The 15,349-nt window shown below is 42.4% G+C and overlaps 1 protein-coding gene across 1 annotated transcript in view; it reads left to right on the top strand.

The window, feature by feature from the left end:
• Positions 1-15,148, top strand: part of EHD4 (EH domain containing 4) — a 97,834-nt gene extending 82,686 nt beyond the window's left edge. Inside the window, exons 5-6 of the mRNA XM_072622980.1 lie at positions 5,188-5,352; positions 12,718-15,148. Coding sequence (XP_072479081.1) covers positions 5,188-5,352; positions 12,718-13,254 — 702 coding nt within the window. The 3' untranslated portion in view covers positions 13,255-15,148. The remainder of the gene's footprint in view (positions 1-5,187; positions 5,353-12,717) is intronic.
• Positions 15,149-15,349: the final 201 nt, after the last annotated feature.

Below are 15,349 nucleotides of genomic sequence, written 5' to 3'. Positions count from 1 at the left end.
TTATCTTCAGTAGCTCAAGGAGTACTGAAATCCCCCTCCTGGCTCCCCCAATCAAAAAAGTTAGAACAAATTCACATTATTTTGTTTTCATTTACTTTTTAACAATGGACAGCATTTTTAGGAAAGAGGAAGTATCATGAAGTCAAACAGTCACTTGTGAAAACAAGTATAAGAAGGTTCAGAATGACTACTTAAAATCCTCTTGATGAGCATCACTTCTCTTGTTATAGATACAACTCTCTGTTTGAATCATCTAATAAATCAGTCAGTTAGCATTTACTAAGCATCTGCCTTGTGCCGTTGGATCATAGATTTAGCATTGGATTACAGACGGAGAGGGACTTTATAAGTCATCCAATTTAACCTCATATTACAGATGATGCCCAGAAAAGTTAAGTGACTTGACCAAGGTTACAGAAATATCAGGTGTCAGGATTGGCACTTTCAGCTCCTAATTCAGAGTCATATGGACTCGGTCAGGTTCACAAGATTTAGCCGGTGGTGAAATTTGATGCCATTTTTCCTGCATTGTAATTTAGCATTAAGATTCCCCCCACCCCTTAAATCTCATTATATTGTGCTACTTTCAAGACAGTAGATTCTTGGGTTTTTAATTATTTAAATAATAATATTTAATGACTCATTTTTAGCATCTTTTATATCTTTCAACTTGGTTTTTTAAAAATAATTCAGATGCTGTCAAAAGTGTACTCTTATGGTAGAAAAACAGGAAGGATCAACAGTAGTTATCAAGTGCTAGCAAGTTTTATTTTTTCTCAATTTGGTTTTCCGTTGTTGGTGCTTTTTGTGTTGAGGCACGTCAGATGGCTAAAATAACATCCACGAGGCTGTGCGATGAGAGGGAATGGGATGAAGCCAGCATTCAATCAATCAAAAGTTCACCGTATGAAAAAAACAAAAACACCCATGATGCCTCTTTGGTTATTTTTTGTACAGCTAGAATCCCTGCCCTTGAGAAGCACAGTTTTTAGGTTTGTTGATTTTATTTAGCTCTCAATGTCTCAAGGAAGTGTATACATCCTACACACTGGCCATGACCAGTGAGGAGCCCAGACAATTTATGTTTGCTTCTTTCGTTAATTTTCATTGTGCCAGCAAGATTATTGCCTGAGTCCATTTCCTTTAATAGCGCTGCCTAGAAATCGCTGTCATTGTCTTTCCCTGTAATTGCTACCCTGATCTTCATCTTCTGTGGCTGTAGTCACTTGCTTGATTTGTGTAGTATATTACTTCTTATAGGGTTTAAGGTGCTAACTATACAAATAGCTTTGACCTGAGCATTTCTGAATATGCCCCCAAAATGGCAGTTTATAGAAAAGCAGAAGTATTGGGGAAGGGTGTTACCTCTTCTATGGTGTCGATCCAGACACAGGCAACTAATTATAGTTCAAAAAGACTACGTTACTACTTTGTCAAATTGTATAAACTACATCCTGGGAGATAGTTACAAATAAGGTCTGTTTGTACAAGTTAGCCATCCTAATAGGACTTTGATAGTTGGTAAACCATTATTTCAGCCTCTATAATAGGTAAGCTTTTTGTTGCTTAGTGACCATAAGAATGAGTCCCAGAAAAGATCTTTTCTGTCCAGGGCTCACATCCATCCCTTAATTCATGTTCAAAAACTGTGTTCTCATTCCTCAATTCAATCACTTCCCTGTATTCTGCTCACAGGATTTTCCCAGAACCCTCCTCTGTGCATCTCCTATATTCCCTTTTGTCCTGTGTTTTGGGTGGCATAGAGCTCTGCTACTTTAGATTTCTTTGTCCCCAGAGCATACATTAGGGTGAATGTTAGTATAACCAAAAATCTGCTCCAATACCCCCAACAAATTTAGATTGCCAATTAAATACAGTTTGGGCTTTTTGCCCAGTGTTCAATCAAGGCCATCCGTGATCTAGCTACAACCTAAATTTCCAGCCTTTTCACTCGTCCATAGATGGCAGAGAGACTGTAATACTTGCCATGTGTCTTTCTTCTTCTTCTTCTTCTTCTTCCTTCCATCTTGAATGCCCTCCCCCAGCAGAAGTCGAGGATGATGCCAAGCTTACAAACCTCCAAAATTATCTTTTATTTACTTATAGGTGTGTGTTGTTTTTACTCAGAAGAATATAAATTTCTTGGATATAGAAAAAGCATCATTCTTATCTTTGTACCCTCACTGCCTGGTAGTAGGTATTTGGCAGAATGCCTGATACACAGTAAGCCTTAATGCTTGCTTTTTTAATTTACTTATTTTTAGTTTTCAACATTCACTTGCATAAACTTTTGAGTTTTAAATTTTCTCCATCTCCCTCCCCGCTGCCCTTGTCAGGACAGCATGCAGTCTGATAAAGGCTCTACATACACATTCACATTAAACATATTTTCACCCTAATCATGTTGTAAAGAAGAATCAGAACCAACGGGAGGAAACACAAGAAAGAAGAAACAAAACAAAACGAAAAAGAGCAAATAATATGCTTTGATCTGAATTCAGCCTGCATTGCTCTTCCTCTGGACATGGTAGCATTTTCCCTCATGAGTCTTTTGGAGTTGTCTTAGACCTTTGCATTGCTGAGAAGAGCTAGGTCTGTCACAGTCATTCATGCTTGTTGATTGCGTAATAGGAACAGCAGTATTGGAGTGGAGTAGAGCCAATAAGAGAAGAGGGAAAGCTTGGAGGGAGAAAATTTGGAAATGAAAATAAAAATAAAAAAATCCTACACTTTCTCTAGCTCAACTTTGTCAGGAAGAACATTTTGTGAAATGTTAGGGAAATTTTATATTCTTTGAATTGTATCTCTACTGTCCACCTGTGTCTGTAAAATATTTCGTTTCTCAAAGGTATCTTATCACTGAGATTGGATAACAGATTTACAGTGGGCCCACTAAGCATGGTTGTATAACTTAGAATAGAGAAAGCGGATATCTCCAATAACAACCCCTTTGGACAGGTTGCAGGATGGGTCGACCTGCCTCATACTAAATTTTATATTTGAATGGGTAGTGCAGTGGTGTACCTCCTCATGAATGAATGAAAAAAGCATTTTAAACACTATGTGCAAAACACTGTGCTAAATACAAGGGACCCAGAGAGAAAAACAAACCTGCCCTCCTCTCTCTGAACTCATGTTCCAAGTGGGGAGGCAGCCCATACAGGAGGTAACTGCAGCGAGTCAGATGCGAAGGGCCCATGGCCCTTAGGCTGAAGGGGCAGAATCGATGACAATACATCTTCTTTAATGTTTCTTCTAATAAAACCACATCATCTTCTGATGTGGAGCCATTTGAACAGTGCCAAGGAATTTATGGCACTAACTTTCTATTTGGAGGCTTTTGATAGCTGTGGCTTCTGAGGAGACAGGCTAAAGTACCTGCTGAGAGAGAACAGGAAAGGGGAGAATGTGAAGGAGCTTCTTTCTCAGCTGGAAGTAATTCAGTATTTGGGTTTAGAAAAGGATGAGTCCCCAAAGCACTGTGCTAAGTGCTCTACTGTTGTATCTCAGTTGACAAATAATTATTAAAAAAATACAATGCTTTCAAACAATAGATTACAGAACAGTAAAATATACTGGAGCTTCACTTTAATAATGACGTGGAGGGTGATGGGGATCTTTATGTTACTTGGTGAAATGGTGTTCTGTTAAGGCTCTCCCAATCTTAGGATTTGATGGGTCATTGAATCCAACTTTCTCCTAATGAGGAACTCTGCTCTGTAGCATTATAGCATCCTCAATAAATGGTCATCCATTTGTCTGCCTGAAAATTGCCCCAAAACATCCAATGATTGGGGAGTCTTCCTTCTTTGCAATGGAGCCTTTTTTTCTGGTATTTCAATAAGAAACCCCTTCAGAAAAGTTTTGAGGCAACCTCTGCTTTATGCCAAACTTTGCCCTTGAGGTCATTAATATAGTATACTCCCTAAAGTCTTTGCTACTAAGAGAGAACAGGAAAGGGCCAGGTGCTATGTGGCTTATTCCCCCAATCACTTCCTCATCCTGAGCTTTTGTTTCTGCCTGGACAAGCGTGAAAGGTAAAGGAGAGCTGGAAAGCCAACAGGTGGGGCCCCAGAGCAGAAGGGTGGTCTGAGGGACTTCCTTGGGAGACTGTCTCCCCCTCAGCAGTTATGTGTAGTTTTTGGGGGGGTTTTTTTGGAGGGGGAAAGCAAGGTAGTTGGGGATAGGTGACTTGCCCAAGGTCACACAGCTAAGTAAGTGTCAGAGGTTGGATTTGAACTCGAGTCTTCCTGACTATTCACTGCACCACCTAGCTGCCCCTGTTATGTGTAGTTTGATGATGGAAGGATGTCATTTAAAGTCTGTAGACTGCTTATTGTCTTCTCCAGTAGACTGTGAGCTTCTTGAAGGCTCTTTCCTCTTTTTGTATCCCCAGCGCTTAGCATGGTGCCTGGTATGTAACAGGAACTTAATAAATGTTTTATTGGGTGATTCGAGTCTTTCAGTGAAGAGATAGGGCTGGCAAACAGAGCTGTGTCTGTCTCTTCTCAGCCAAGATCCAGGATCTTCAGAACCTTCTTCCAGGCTGCCTCACTGATCCCCGCTCACTCTTGACCCCTTAGAATTCTGCTGAAGTTCATAGCAACCATCATTTCAAATCAAAAGCTAGACCCTTTCCTTTAATAAAGTGAATTATTGTACTTCAGCAGGACTAACTCATCAATATTAAGTTTTATAATCTTAAGGTCGATCTTATTTGAGGGGTTGATCTTATTGAGAAGAAAGGGCAGAGAATTGTCATTGAAAAACAGTTTTTAAGCAGACCTTCCGTAAGGTTGGAGCTTTGTCCAAGATCAGGAGCACGGGTAGTGTTAGTTTGTGATGCTTTATAGAAAGCAGCAGAAGGTAAAGTGGAGTGAGTGCTGACTTTGGGGTCAAGGTCTGGGTGTAAGTCCTGTTTCGGACACATACTGGATGCGTGACCATGGGCAAGTCACTTAACTTGCCCCAGAACCCCAGGTAGCTGTCTGCTGCTCTCTAGAACTATAAACTACAGGTGAGTTGCCGGTGTGTTTCGATGATGGGAGTCTCTTAGATCAATGAAGTCACAGTTCTGCTCTTTCCCTCCCCACAAGGGAATCATAATTTGTAATCTATTGCATGGAAAGAGGCCGTGAAAAAGAGTTATAAGTTCAGTACAACTCAATTTCCCTCTTTTCTTCCCAGGTGCATGCTTACATCATCAGCTACCTGAAGAAGGAGATGCCGGCAGTCTTTGGAAAGGAGAATAAGAAGAGGGAGCTTATCAGTAGATTACCAGAAATCTATCTCCAACTCCAGCGAGAGTACCAGATTTCAGCAGGCGATTTCCCTGAAGTCAGGTTGATGCAGGTATTGTAGAGGCAAAGGGCTAATCTTTGTCTGGTGACTGTCTCTTTGCTGTGCATGAGATCTATATGGCTTACTTAGGGCCAAGAAAAGGGTGCCCTATGTGTCCTTGCAAATACTTACCAGTTCTTTAAACCAGCATCCCCTCCCTTCAGGCAGTGCAGAAGCAGCAAAAATAAATGAGCTTTCTGAATTGTTCACACCGTGACTGTGCCAAGGTATGAGAGGAGACAGGTGGGCAGCCCTCTTGGGCTCTGTCAGAGGATCTTGTCTTGACTTTGAACTGGTGCCTGGCTGGTCTTCCTTGAAGGGAAGAGTGGGAGCTCTGTCTCTGCAGCTGTCTTGCATTCTAGTAATTGGCTTCCAAACTTCCAACTCAGGGAGCTGAATCACAGCAAAAAGAGCCATGCAGCAATCTGTGTGACTCACACGCTGCGGGTGACTTCTTGCTTATTAGGCTGTAGAGGCTCGATGACACAGCCCGGCACATGACCCTTCTCCCAGCCAGCACTGACCTACTGGGATTAGGTGTTGCGTCCAAGCTCAGTGCAAAAGCCACAACAATAGCTAATGTTTATATAACACTTGATTAAGCATGATTAAGTTTGATCTTCATAATCACCTTGCAAGTTAGATGGTATAAACAGTATCATCCTAATTTTTTAGGAGAGGAAATTGAGTTAAGTAACTGGCTAAACCAGCTAGATGGCTCGGTGAATAGAGTGCCAGATCTAGGATCTGGAAGACCTGAGTTCAAATCTGGCCTCGGACAATACCTCTGTGACCCTGGGCAAGTCACTTAACTCCGTTTGCCTCAGTTTCCTCATCTGTGAAATGAGCTAGAGAAGGAAATGGCAAACCATTCCAGTATCTTTGCCAAGAAAACCTCAAATGGGGTCCCAAAGAGTTGAACATGACTGAAACTACTCAACGACAACAAACCTGCTAAATCCAAATTCGTGGTGGCTGGTAAGTGGCAGAGCTGGTGAGACTTAGACCCGGGTCTTCTGATAACAAGGCTCTCTACTCCATTCGACTGTTGCCTTTTGTGAGCCAATTTCTTCAACAATGTACTCCTCCCCCCAGCTCTGCCTCTTAGTTCTACCAAACGCCCTTCAAAGCTTAGCTCAGTTCAAACACTATGTAATAATCTCATAGATAATAACAAATTGTTGTCTTTGGGCAAGAGAGTGGCTAATTGGAGGGCCGTCCCACAGAATTAGAGCTGAAGGAACCCCGTCTAGCCTAGCGCCTCTAGTTTTAGAGAAGAGGGGAGTGAGGGCCGGGTAGGGGTTGGCAGGGCTGGGGCTCAAAGCCAGATGCTCTGACTCTTTCTGCTGGGAGCTTAAAGAAACTCTTCCATAATATGAAAAGTGTTATCATCTGCATTGTTGCTGTTCAGCCCTGTCTGACTCTTCTTGCCCCATTTGGGATTTTCTTGGCAGAAATACTGGAGTGGTTTGCCATATCCTTCTCCAACTCGTTTTACAGATGAGGAAACTGAGGCAAACAAGGATAAGTGACTTGGCCAGGGTCACACAGCTAGCGAGTGTCTGAGACCAGATTTGAACTCAGGAAGATGAGTCTTCCTGACTCCAGGCCTGGCACTCTGTGCACTGTGGTGCCACCTGGATGCCCCAAACCTCAGATACTTCCACCTTTTACCATTGCCAATTTGGTAGGTATGAGATGAAGCTTCAGAGCTATTTGGTTTGCCTTCCTTCCCTTAGTGATTTGAAACATTTTCATATGTTGAGCTTGCTTAACATTTCTTCTTATTAGATCTGTTTGGAACAAAGTTTTGTTTACTAAAACTGGACTGAGCATGAAGAAGCTTGCGGAGGTTCTGGCACTTACCAGTGCTGAGTCAGGAGCAGGAACAGCATAATTGCTGAAGACGAGGAGAAGGCTGACCCCTCCTAGAAAAAAGGGAGTGGGGAGAATGCCACGAGGGGGCCTGACGGGAGAGAGCCGTGTCCCTACGTCCCCGTACTAAGAATGTTCATGAGAATCATACCGTATGTTTATGTAGTATTGTTACAGTATCAGACATAGGATCCTAGATTTATAACCGAAAGGAAACTTAGAAGTCCTCGAGTCCAAACCCTTCATTTTACATATGAAGAAACTGAGTCACAAAAAAGGTTAAGTGACTTGCCCAGGGTTACACAGCCCCCTGAGCTAAAGGGTTATTTTTGGGGGGCATTGCTGATTTGGGGTTTTTTTAAGCCCTTTTAAGTATAGCCATATTATTAAAATAGGGTTCTCACTTTTCTCTCAGTTTTCAGACAAGCTTAGTAGAGAGAAATGATATGTAGGATTTGAACATTTGTTGGGTTTTTTCTCACATTTTTATTGGTATCTTTTACATCATCTCAGTTTCCAAACATTCTTTCCCTTTTCCTTTACCTTGTAAGCCATCCCTTGTTTAAAAAGTAATAGTAGTAGTAGTAAAAAAGAAGTAGTGGTAGTTGTTCAGTACCATACCCACAGATCCCACTCCTGAAAGAAGCAAAGGAGATGCTTTTTCTCTGAACCCAGGTTTGGTCATTATAATTACACAGAACTGAACACTTATTTTGAAGACATTTTCAAAGGATCAGAGATTCAGTCCTAGAAGGGGCTTTGGAGGTCATCTAGTTCAATCCCCATCATTTTGCAGATGGGGAAAGTGAGGAACAGAGAGATCAAATGACTTGTCCAGAGTCCTAAGTGCCAGAGCACAAATTCAAACCCATTCCTCAGGCTCCAAATCCGAGGCTCCAGTAGTCTAAGGCTAGCAAAGGGCTTAATTTGTGACCTTATTAGCAAGTTGCAAATCAGACTCTGTTTTTTAAACCCATGCTAGTTTTACTGCATGGATGTGTCAGTCCCACAGAAAGCAGGAAAATATATGACTAATACACTGTGCTAATGCCTGGGAAGTGGACCTTGAGTCACTTAGCAGAGCTTTGAAAAGCAAGGCTATGTAGGCATTTCAACAGCAGGGGGCAGCAGAACTATATTTTTTGATCTAGATGGTAAGGCCCTCAGGTTTGAAAGCCCTGCTTCCCACCTCACCCGCCTCCTTAACCCCATCACCACACTCCCCCGAGGCTTGAAAATAGACTTTCCTTCATTTCTTTGCAGAAGTACACTTCTGGAGGACTATGGGTGTGGAAAATCGCACATACTGTCAGACCCAGAAAATTGCATGTACTGTCAGACCTCATGATGCCTTGGATTTTGAACAAATACTTTTTGGTTTTTTCATATTCTTTTGTAGTCTTTATTACCAGGGGTGAATGACTGGAGGGGCAAGGATATACTTGGAAATGAAAAGGATTTTTAAAGAATAATTTAAGAAAAAAGAAATGCTGTGCTAACTAGGTATTATGTGGGATTCAGGATTTCAGAAGAGAAAGGAACTTTAGGCATCTAGTCTGGTCTAGCATTCTCATTTTATAGATGGGGAAACTGAGGCTTAAAGAGTTCACAGACTAACATGGGTACCTGTCTTCTTACCCTTCTAAGGTTGCGGTGAGACATCTTGCCCCAGAGAGCATAAATAAATGGTCATGATTATATGACACTTAGCTTTCTTCTAGATTAGGAAATGACAGATAACAAAGTTTAAGTTGAGAAAAAAGTTGACGTCTGCTTCTTAGGGAGATCATTCTCCTAAGGTATAGATAGGCTGTCCCAAATCATTCCACCTCTCAGTAAATCCATTAACTCCCCATTGCCTGAAGGATCAGTGACAGACTCTTCTATTTGCCATGTAAAGTCCTTCCCAGCCTGGTTTCACCCAGCCTTTCTAGCCTTATTAGTTACTGATCTTAGCCATGCATTTTACAATCTGGCCAAAATGGCCACCTTGCTGTTTCTCACACATGATGCCACGTCTCAACGCCATGTCTTTGAGTAGCCCTGCCTGGCATGTATCCCTTATCACCTATACCTCTTAGAATTCCTAGTTTTCTTCCAAACTTAATTCAGGCATCATTTTCTACACAAGAACCCTCTCAATCCTTGTATCTAATAATGCCTTCCCCTACAGTGGCCACATATTGTCTTTGAATATACGTGAGTGTGTGTGCGTGCGTGCACGTGTGTGTGTGTGTGTGTGTGTGTGTGTGTGTGTGTGTGTGATTTTCCCACATTAGACTCTAAGCTACTTGAGGGCAAGGGACTGTTTCATTTTTTTGGTATTCCCACTACCTGGCACACTACCTCAAACATAGTAGGTGCTTAATCAACATGTGCTTAATGGATAGGTCATAGGATCATAGATGTGAACAGATCCTATCCAGCTCCCTCCTTTATGGATGAGGAAAGTGAGACCCAACGGGGTTAAGCAACTTGCCCAGCGTCACCCACACCCACAGAAGACCCAAGCCTTCTGTTTCCTGGGCATGGACTCTGCCAGCATACAAGTCTGTTCTCTGTACTGAGCCTCATGGCATTGAACAGAACAAGAGAGCGGATGAGTCACAAACGGCTCAGTCCCTGCAACCCTCAGCAAGCATTTATTAAGCGCCTGCTGTGTGGTAAGCACTGTGCCAGGTGCTGGGGATACAAGTACAAAAATGAAACATGTCCTACATGCAAGGAGTTTACCACCTGATGGTGAAGACGAGTTCGTATGTAAACAAATACAGGATAAGTATAAGAAGAATAGTTACAAAATAGTTAAAGACAAGCTAATTTGGGAGGGAGATAACTGGCAGGATCAGGAAAGATATCATGTAGATAGTGTTGTTTTTGAGGCATGTCTGGAAGGAAGAGAGGGATTCTGTGAGGTGGAGGTGAAGGAGGAAGCAATTGCAGTGCAAAGGTGTGGAGATGGGAGATGGCATACATGTGAGACATAGCAGTGACTAGTTCAAATGGGTCACAGAGTGCTGGAGGACCTGCAGTGTCTGAGGAAGGTTTATGAAGGGCTTTAAAACCTAAACAGAGAACTCTATGCTGTGTCTGAGAGACAGCAGGGAGCCCCCAGGAGTTGTTCAGGAAGGGAAATGACATACTTAGATTTGCTCTGAAGGAAACTCACTTTGGCCACAGTGTGGGGGTTGGACTGGAGACCAGTGAGCAGCAATGAAAGTGATCCAGGTAAGTGGTGATGAGGGCCTGAGCTAAGATGGTAGCTGTGTGAGGGGGAGAGAAGGGCTCAGGTTTGGAGAGAGCGTGCACAGTCCTGAATGACATTGAGGTTCCGAACCTGGGAGACCAGGAGAATGATGCTAGACAAGAGGGCAGTTTGGAAGAGATGGATTTCGGGGGAGGGAAGAATAATGAGATAGTTTTGTATATGTTGAGTTTTAGATCCCTGTGGGACTCTGGTTTGAAATATTCCAAAGGCAGTTGGTGTAAAGAAGGCAGGAGTAAAGCTCAGGGGAGAGCCTGGGGCTGCACAGATAGAGCTAGGAGTCCTCTGCAGGGGAATAATCTCTTTTGGAATGGGAGCTGCTGGGGGCAGGAACCGTGGTGGGCTTGTATGTGAGGACTCAGGCAGTGGAGCAGTTAGGATTCATTTCCTGTCTGCTCTCCAGCATAGGCACCGTAGAAACTTCCTGCCTCCTGACTGCAAATAGCTGACATTTCCCCCCTGCCAGCTCTCTGCATATTTGCCCTCACCATATGTGTTCCCCTCGGGCCTGGGCTCCCTCCCTCCGCTCCCCCCACCTGTCTCTCTGCTCCCCCGTATGAAGGGATTCTTTTGTGTCGTCTTAGCATCCCTGGGAGAAAGGGCTTGAGCGCAGTTTCTAAGGAGATAGGGTAGGTGTGTGTATCCGCCCCAGAGGAATCATAGCTTGTTGATCACCAGAGTCCTGGCATTTTTGTGTAGGCTGTTCTCCTTCTCCTTTCCCTCCTCCTCAGTTTGCTTCTTGATTAATGAAATGTCATGGCAAGCTTATTTGTCTCTTTCAATTCTGCTTGACCATCCAGCATCATTGGCAGAGAGGACCAACCTACAGCCTCAGTGCTTTAGAAATGGGCAGAATAAATGTCCTCAGAACAGTGGGCTTCCTTACGTAGGAATCTTCGAGAGCTTTCAAGGAGGCTTGTGCCTGATTCTGACCAGCCCACTCAAAAGACTGAGTCCTGCTTCCTCAGATCAAAAGGTTTCCCTCACCAGGAGCCAGAACTAGAGAAGCTTTATAAACTTGGATCAAACTTCTTTTTCTTATAATTAAGTTAATTCTTTCATATAATTCTCTTCCATTTTCTGCCTTAACTTTGTATGACTCCCTTGGATCAACAGCTGATTCGACAGATACGATGCTCAGTGGCTGGAGTATTTTAATAGCCCTGCCTCTGCCAGAAATGCCTTTTTGGTGTGGTATCGAGGCTTCTAACTAGTCCCTTTGTGTAATTGTTAGTTTATAGCCCCTTTCAGATTATAAAGCTCAGTCAAACATTGAGGCTCACCTTGTGAAAGGAAGCACTGATGTCTAATTGTAAAAGCATGTGAGATTTTTCCTCCTCCCCCCACTCCCCCCCTTGGAATGGAGGAAGACTATGGGTGTTGAATACTCAGTTAATGTGGTGGTTAGTTTTGTTTAACTGATCTTCCCCCTTGTTTATTGTTTCTTAGAAGGGATAACTTGCTGAGTAGGAGAAGGAAACATTTGGAAAGGTGATAGAAAAACAAAATATACAGATGAAAAATATTTTAAGCAAATTAGAAGGCATCCAAAATTACTAGGTTTTTTTAGCTAGGAAAAAACCAATTATGGACGATTTTTTTTTCCTAGAATAATCTTACCCAAAATCATGTTGAGTCACCTAACTCCAGTGACTCTGACTTACCCTTTTACAATGTGACTTAACAGCATAGCTGGACTGAAGGTAGAGAGACCTGAATTCTAGTCCTGATTCTGCCACTGATTTGCTAGGACCATGACTGACCTTGGGACAAGCACCCCTGGACCCCTGGAAACTCCTCCATAAAATGGGAATAGGAATACTTCCCATTCCTCCCTCCCAGGGCTGTAATGCTGTCCAAATGGGAGAATAATGTGAAAGTGTTTTAAAGAATATAGAACAGTATATAAACTTAGGCGGTATTATTATGACTCTTAACATGCTGAAAACACTGCCTCTATTTTTAAAAGGTTAAGATATGTCTCAAGCAGCTTTACTTTTGTTTATTAAGAAAGAAACGTGCTCTATTTGAAAATCATTTGTGCAGGTGGGAAGGGCAGATTTGGGGTTCCCACCAGGGAGAAGTCTCTAGAAAACAAGAATGCATCCAGGTTTAAGTATTTGAAACTTGCTTTAGAAGGAAAGTCATTTCGTCAGGCCAGCCAATGAAAAGAAAAGCAGTTCAGTGACCCAATCTTTGGAGAATGTCTAATGTCTCTGCAATTTGTCATTTGACAGGAGCAGTTAGAAAACTATGATTTTACCAAGTTCCACTCCCTGAAGCCGAAACTGATCGAAGCCGTGGACAACATGCTGACGAACAAGATCTCCTCCTTGATGAACCTCATCAGCCAAGAAGAACTCAACATGCCCACACAGCTGGTGCATGGTGGAGCCTTCGATGGGACCACGGAGGGACCCTTCAACCAGGGCTATGGAGAAGGGGCCAAGGAAGGAGCTGATGAGGAGGAGTGGGTCGTAGCCAAGGATAAACCAGCCTACGATGAGCTCTTCTATACCCTGTCACCCGTCAACGGCAAGATATCTGGTATCAATGCCAAAAAGGAAATGGTGACCTCCAAGCTGCCCAACAGCGTCCTGGGCAAGATCTGGAAACTTGCAGACTGCGACAACGATGGCATGTTGGATGAGGAAGAGTTTGCCTTGGCCAAACATCTCATCAAAATTAAACTAGATGGTTATGAATTGCCAAGCAGCTTACCCCCTCACCTTGTGCCCCCCTCCCACCGGAAATCTCTGTCAAATATGGATTAAGAGACAAGAAGCGAATTGAGGCCATGTAGCAGACAGATCTCCGGACTAGGAATCTGGAGATCTGAGGTCTAGTCCTCAATTTGCCACTTTCTCGATGTGTGACTTTGAGCAAGTTACTTTACTTTTCTGGGCCTCAGTTTCCTTATCTTTAAAATAAGGATGATGAGCTAGATGGCCTTTTCAGTTTCCCTCCAACCCTAGAATTCAAAGGGTTCTCTTCTAGGTCAGGGGTAAGAAAAGGGGCCTGGGGGAAAGAATGAGAAGGGAGTAAAATTGTCCAGTGGGTCCTTCAGAAGCCTAGAAGGAATCATGATATGAAATTGAACTTCTTGGTAACTCAACTCCACATCACTTCCTACTTGAACCACCAAAAACACCATCCGTAGCAGGCCTTCTGCACATGCGCAGATCTGTTTAGCTACTTCCGTAGCTGCTTTTACCCTTCATAGGGCATGGAGAAAGAGAGAGAGAAATGGTCTTATTTATTTGGCTTCTGTCGTCTTTAGGAAGAGACCAGGGATTGTCTCCACAATTGCCACACTGCCTACTAACTAGAAGAAAACTACTTCTCAGACCCTCAAAACTTAGATTTGAAAATGAGAAGTTTTTTTCGTTCTGGGTACTCATATCACTACTCTAGGCCTAAAGGACCTGAGCACTCACCCTTGCCTAAGTCACCCTTGCCTCCAACAGTCTGAAACAGCAGACCCTGAAGTTGATTGAGACCATTTCTCCCTCTCCACCAAACCTATACTTGGTTAGGAAACTAAGGGTTACATTTCTCTAACCATAAACAAGAATACTAGTATAGCTTTGTAGTCAACAACTAGTTACTTCCATATGGAATACTTACAGGACCAGTGTCCGTTTAAAATGTACCTGCCACCATTTTGTGACAGTGGTCTGACCATCAGTGGAAGAGGTTATTCTCTGTAATGTCATAATGACATTATATGATATTATAATAACTTAAAAGACCCAAGTTCCCCCACCATCAGCTGGTGACAGAAGCCAATTACTGTTTTCTAAAAATCAGGAATTTATGTTAATTCCAGCAAAAAGTGGGGGTGGGGAAGAAAAGCCTTGTTTTCAAAGACAGTTCACTAACTACTCTCTTTAAAAAGTAAAGCATTGTATGTAGCAACGCCTTATTTCAGATGGGATTTGCATTTCTATGCTTGCATTTAACCAAAAATTGATTATTTGTCCCCCTGTAATGTTTCTTGTAGCCCTGTTCTCTCTGGACCATTTGTCCAAATTCTTGTTTCAGAAGGATAGTAGTTAGAACTCTTCATGGGGATCAGCATGGAAAAATCACCAGGATGATTTTTTAAAATTAATTGAAGACAGCAAAGAGTGAAGTCTGTATTGCCAAAGCCCTACCAGTCATAGGAAGTCAAATAAATTGTGACAGTCCCCATGGCTCTTCCAGAAAAGCCAACTGGTCCTTTATTTGTACCTTTGTCTTCTGAGGTACCAAAGCAAGAAGTATTAAATTCAAAGGGATCGCTGTTTTTGTTTGGAAAAGGTTTTGGATTGGGGTTTGTGGTTTTTTTTTACTCTAGTTTAACTTTCTAAATTATGTTTATTTTAAAGGGAATTAAATGTCTAACAACGCAAATTGTTTCCACTAATGAACTTCTAAAACACAATTTAGGTCAGCGTTTGGAATCCCTGTACTCAAAGGGTATTTTTCTCCTATTTCTGTGTGAGCATTGGCCCAGTTCTTGGACCACGCAAGTGTAAGGCCAAAATGGGGCAGGGAGGGAAGGGCATTAAATTGTTCAAAAGCTTACTCTTAAGTATGCTGGATTCTCTAGATTTATTTTTATTCTCTAACTGTTTGAGTGATTGTCATATATATAAAAATACTTGGTTTTTTCATATTCTTGAATATGTGTGGACATACATATATGAACTTTATACACAGAGGTTGTAATATGCATGTGTGTGTGTATGTGTGTAAAAACGGCATAGTAAAGTGAACTTCACACTGGATTTGGGTGCAGAGGAAGCAAGGTTTGAATCCTCAAACTTCTGAAAAGACCTTACTGGCTTATGCCGTTGGACACGTTACTTCAGGGGTGCTCAGTCT

Source organism: Notamacropus eugenii, chromosome 7 (assembly GCF_028372415.1).
Source record: "Notamacropus eugenii isolate mMacEug1 chromosome 7, mMacEug1.pri_v2, whole genome shotgun sequence".
NCBI lineage: Eukaryota > Metazoa > Chordata > Mammalia > Diprotodontia > Macropodidae > Notamacropus > Notamacropus eugenii.
The sequence above is the reverse complement of the archived record's forward strand: the minus strand, read 5'-3'. Positions and strand labels throughout refer to the sequence as shown.